The sequence below is a fragment of the Galeopterus variegatus genome, unplaced genomic scaffold (genome assembly GCF_000696425.1).
Source record: "Galeopterus variegatus unplaced genomic scaffold, G_variegatus-3.0.2 Scaffold463, whole genome shotgun sequence".
Classification (NCBI taxonomy): Eukaryota; Metazoa; Chordata; class Mammalia; order Dermoptera; family Cynocephalidae; genus Galeopterus; species Galeopterus variegatus.
Genome location: NW_007726574.1, coordinates 12,653 through 17,194, shown reverse-complemented (window position 1 = coordinate 17,194; position 4,542 = coordinate 12,653). Strand labels below are relative to the sequence as shown.

Below are 4,542 nucleotides of genomic sequence, written 5' to 3'. Positions count from 1 at the left end.
AAAAAATATGATTGGAAAAGAAAAGTGAATTTTTAAACTCGATAAATGAAATGGTAACTCTTTGAACATACAATGAAATTGGGTCACTGGGGATAGAAACTTCACTGGAAGGGAGTGCAGCCTCCACCATACTTAATGATGTGCAGTATTTTAGCTGAGCTGTTTCTAGTTAGGCATTTAATTCTTCTTCAGAGAAAGTAATGGTTTGCATTGCTTCCTCAACATAGTTATTACAAATCTTTTATAAACAAAGTGTTGGGTTTTTTTATTAGCAATCATGGTTTTAAAGAGATGTTTTGTAGCAACAAGTTTAAAATATTCAAATGGGAACATTGAGACAGAAATCCACCACACTTCTCTGGGCTAGAAAACATCATTTAATCTTTTCCTTAATGATATGGTTCTTATCTTTTCTTATGGGAAAAGCCAGTTGATTGATTGGGAGTTAAGGGGTTTTTTTAAATGATAATTTTAACACTGTTTGAAATATTATTCTGGTACTGGATTTTCCTAAGTTCTCAAGGCCTTTAAAAAGGAATTTTAACTTAGTGTATGATTCTTTGTCAGAGCAGGCTTGATTTTTATTTCTTAGGCTCTATCAAGTACACAGATGTTTCTAATCATTTTTGATTACTCTGTAAGGGGCTAAAAAAACCAGTGCCAGAAATAAAGTCTGGCTGGTTCCCCTTCCCAGGCAGCCCCTCTCTCCCCTTCCCACCCTTCCCCCAGCCGCAGGCCGCCTCAGCCGTCTGAGAGATTAATGAGACTCAGGGGAACGGAGCAGGCGAGGGGCTGGCGCAGAGGTGGGGTTCTTCCCAGGGCCAGAGCCGGCTGCCGAGGAATGTCAGGAAAGCCGGTGGGTTGGGGGTGAAGCAGTGGGCAGCCCCAGCCATCCCGGCAGGTCTGCAGGGGCCGTGGTGGGCTGCACCCTGTCAGGCCTGGGGACTGGTCCTGTTTTCTCTGCAAAAGGAAGCGTCCCTCCCCTTTGTTACAGGGACTCACCACCTCCATAATGTGGGTCCTGCGAGGAAAACTTTTCCAGGCTGGGCCTTTGACCTTCTAACATCAGCATCTTTGATTGTTCACAAAGACGTGTATAACATTTAGGAGGAGGTTAAACATTTGTGAAGATATTCTCTGTGGCCTTACAAAGATGATTTGTCTTGTCAACATTTGTGCTTCCTTGTGGAAGAGTTTTGTTAGGTTTCTCTCTTTGTGGTCATCTAGTGGACATGTCTTTCTTACACTACATCTGTAAACTTTCTCTTAAGACTATTCTCTTAAGAGATAGACCCTTTGAACAGGAGGTAATCAACAGCACAAAGCAGGACTGAGGGCCAGCAGACAGTCTCAGCACAGCTGGGCGGCCCCACAGCATGGCTCAGGATGCAGGATTCCCAGTTCTCCTGGTGTGGATCTGTGCCCAGGGAACTTTCTGGAACGAGGCTGTTTCCCAGCCAGGCCATTCCTTCCTCCCACTCTTCCAAGACGGCTCCCTCCCACTCACCACAGTGGACTTTGTCCCTAAACTGCTGCAACCCAGGGGCACGCTCTTCTACCCTTCTGGTTTGTCTGTCCCAGTGCCCTCAGGTGACAGTGAAAGACTGGGCATACTGCAGATTGAACACAGGCACAGTTCCTGACATCACAGAGGAAAAACCATGTTTTGTTTCAGTTTTTCAAATGCAGTGCCTTCATTTTTAGAGCATATTTTATAATTTTAGACATATTTTATCATTTTCACCTCAGCAAATGTTTGACTACTTGCTGGGTACAAAGCACGTGCAGGGCAGCCTGTAGGAGGAACTCTGCTGTTCAGCAGCTTTGTACGAGCCATGTACCTGCCATTGTTGGCACCGGGTACATGTCTGCCTTCACGGTCGGGCATGGAGCACTCACAGAAGAGGGAGGCAAGCCTGCTTTCTCTTGATGAGGGTGGGCACACACACATAACCCTCAACACGGCTCCTTTCAGAATTGAAGTGTGATTTGTTGAGAAACAACATGCTGAGGACGGTAGATGGGGAGAGACTTCTAGGGATTTGATGGGGAGCTTAGAACAGATAAACTGGGGAAGTGGGGTTCTAAGCAAAAGGAATCGATCGCAGGGGCCACGTACAGGCAGGACTCATCTCAGAAGTGGGGGATGGGCACTTCTGGCTGTAAAGCCTGTGAGCCTGGGAAAACAGTGGGGACCCAACTGTAGAGACCTAGAGTCCTCTGCTAAGAAATTTGTGCCTAAGGTTTTTGAATAGGAGGATGGCCTGTTTGAATCAGAGAATTCGTGTTTTGAAAAGGTCACCCTGACAGTGGTGTTTAGATGGAAGGAGAGCTTGGAGTTCATCAGGTGAGCCATTGCAGAAATGGGAATGAAGCGATTGGTGTGGGTCTCAGAGGAAGGCAGTGATGAGAAAGCCATCCCAAAGTCTACTTGACAGTGGGGCTGGGGGGGGGGTAGAGGGAAGGGGTCAGGGAGTGAAATTTTTTTGGCCTGGGAGACTTGTTGGTGATAGTTTCCCAAAAGGCAACACCAGAAGAGAAGCTGATTGGGAGGTGGGGGGCCTCACTTATCATGTTCTGGACCCCTACCTTGGAGGGATAGGGAGACAGGCCACATCGCCCAGCAGGAGTTGGAATCATGGGTCTGCTGGCTGGGACACATGGCTTGGGAGGGTGTGGTTGGAGAGCCCACAACTGGGACACGTGGCTTGGGAGAGCATGGTGGAAGAGCCGACGCAGGGGGACAGTGGGGATACAGAGATGGAACCTGGGGACAGTCCAGAGATGGGGAGCTGGTCACAAGCTCCTTAGGTAGCAGAGACGTTAGTGAGCATCTGAGCCCTGTCCTCAAGGGGCTCACAGTCTACGGGGAAGACACTCCACGGCACAGGCCATATAAGGCGAACGGTAATGAGAAGGCCAAGCACCTGTTTTACAAACAGAGACTATGGAGTGTGTGTCTTTATGGAGTCCATGGATGTGCTTTGAAGGACCTAAGAATTAGTTGAGTTTCAGTAGGCAGAAAATGGGTGTGAGGTTAGTGAAAGGAGAGAAGGAGGGAAACAAGTTTCAGCTGAAGGAAGGTGCAAGCGGATGTGGGGAGGTCAGAAAATGTGTGGTGTGTGGGGAACAAGCCAGTGTTGGGAGCATGTGTGGCATGGCGTGTTGGAGCGTGGTGTGGGAGGAGATCCTGCAAGGAGGCTGAGGTCAGATGGCAGAGGCTCGGGAGTGGCACATTATGGAGAGTCTTGGCGGAACAGGAGGGAGCTGTGCAGGGACGCTGCAGAGGGAAAGGTGTGTTGTGACCTGGGCTCCAGGGTGACTGGCTGCGGCGCTGTCATCTCGTGCCCACTCGCGGGGCTCTCTCTCTTCTGATCCAAGTGATGTGTGAAAGAGCCACACACTGCAAAGTATAGAAAAAACTGAGACAGAATGGAAATTTGCAACAGAACTTGTTCCCATTTTATCACCTATTTCACAGTAATCCCCCAACTAGCCTTTAGTGGATTTTATTAGTTTGCCATAAGTTAAAAAAAAAATGAGTATATAGTACTTTTTGAGGAGAGTATCAGGTACAAAAAGATTCAGAAGTTCATATGAAAAAGTGCATCCGATTCTGACAATGAAAACAGAAAATCGTAATCATGCTTTGAAAGTGAAAAAGCACAAAACTATCTGTGTGTTCCAAAGGGAGGTGAAGGCATGGCACAGCCTCTGAGCCCTGGCCAGGCGGCTGGTGATGCTTGTGACACACCTGCAGACGGGAGGTAGAGTTCCTGGCCAAGCGCACAGCCCAGCTGGGAGGGCCCAGCGGCTGGCGCTTGCTGACTGTCCTCTCTTCCTGTGTCACTCCCCAGCTCTCTGGTGGCTGCGAGCTGACGGTGGTGATCCACGACTTCACAGCTTGCAACAGCAACGAGCTGACCATCCGCCGTGGCCAGACTGTGGAGGTTTTGGAGCGACCGCATGACAAGCCTGATTGGTGTCTGGTGCGAACCACTGACCGGTCCCCTGCGGCAGAAGGCCTGGTCCCCTGCGGCTCCCTATGCATTGCCCACTCCAGAAGTAGCATGGAGATGGAGGGCATCTTCAACCACAAAGGTAGGGAGCAGGAGGGCGTGGGTGGCAACGGTCTGCTGGAAGTGACCCTGGAGCCTGTGTCTCCACCTCATTGTTGCCTTTTAATATATATGATCCCCCTTGTCAGTCGTGCGTTCATTTTGTTATCCCTGTCTCCAGGCGTTTCTTACTCATCAGGAGCTGAAGTAGAAATGAGGATTTTACCTACTCAGAAATAGGAAAGGATCTCTTTATTTCCCAGGGTGGTATAATAAGACATGACCTCAGTTTAGAGGAAAAGAAGGGGCTGTTCCAGGGGCCAGTGTCGTTCATGAATGGAGGAGAAAGAGAAGGTGCTGTTCTCCAGTGAGGCTGGTAGTATGGGGAGAGGTGGGACCGTGTTCAACGTCTGCTTAACCAGGTTTTCACTTTGTGGATTCTTTGTTTGTTAGTGTTAAATCCTAGAAAATCAAACACCGAGGC

The 4,542-nt window shown here is 48.8% G+C and overlaps 1 protein-coding gene across 1 annotated transcript in view; it reads left to right on the top strand.

Annotated features, from left to right (window-relative positions):
* The window catches only part of LOC103587582 (triple functional domain protein), a gene marked incomplete at its 3' end in the record, with an annotated part of 141,812 nt that extends 137,711 nt beyond the window's left edge, over nt 1–4,101 (top strand). Inside the window, exon 30 of the mRNA XM_008569080.1 lies at nt 3,858–4,101. Within this exon, the coding sequence (XP_008567302.1) occupies nt 3,858–4,101 (244 nt within the window). The remainder of the gene's footprint in view (nt 1–3,857) is intronic.
* Between the last annotated feature and the right edge of the window lie 441 nt (nt 4,102–4,542).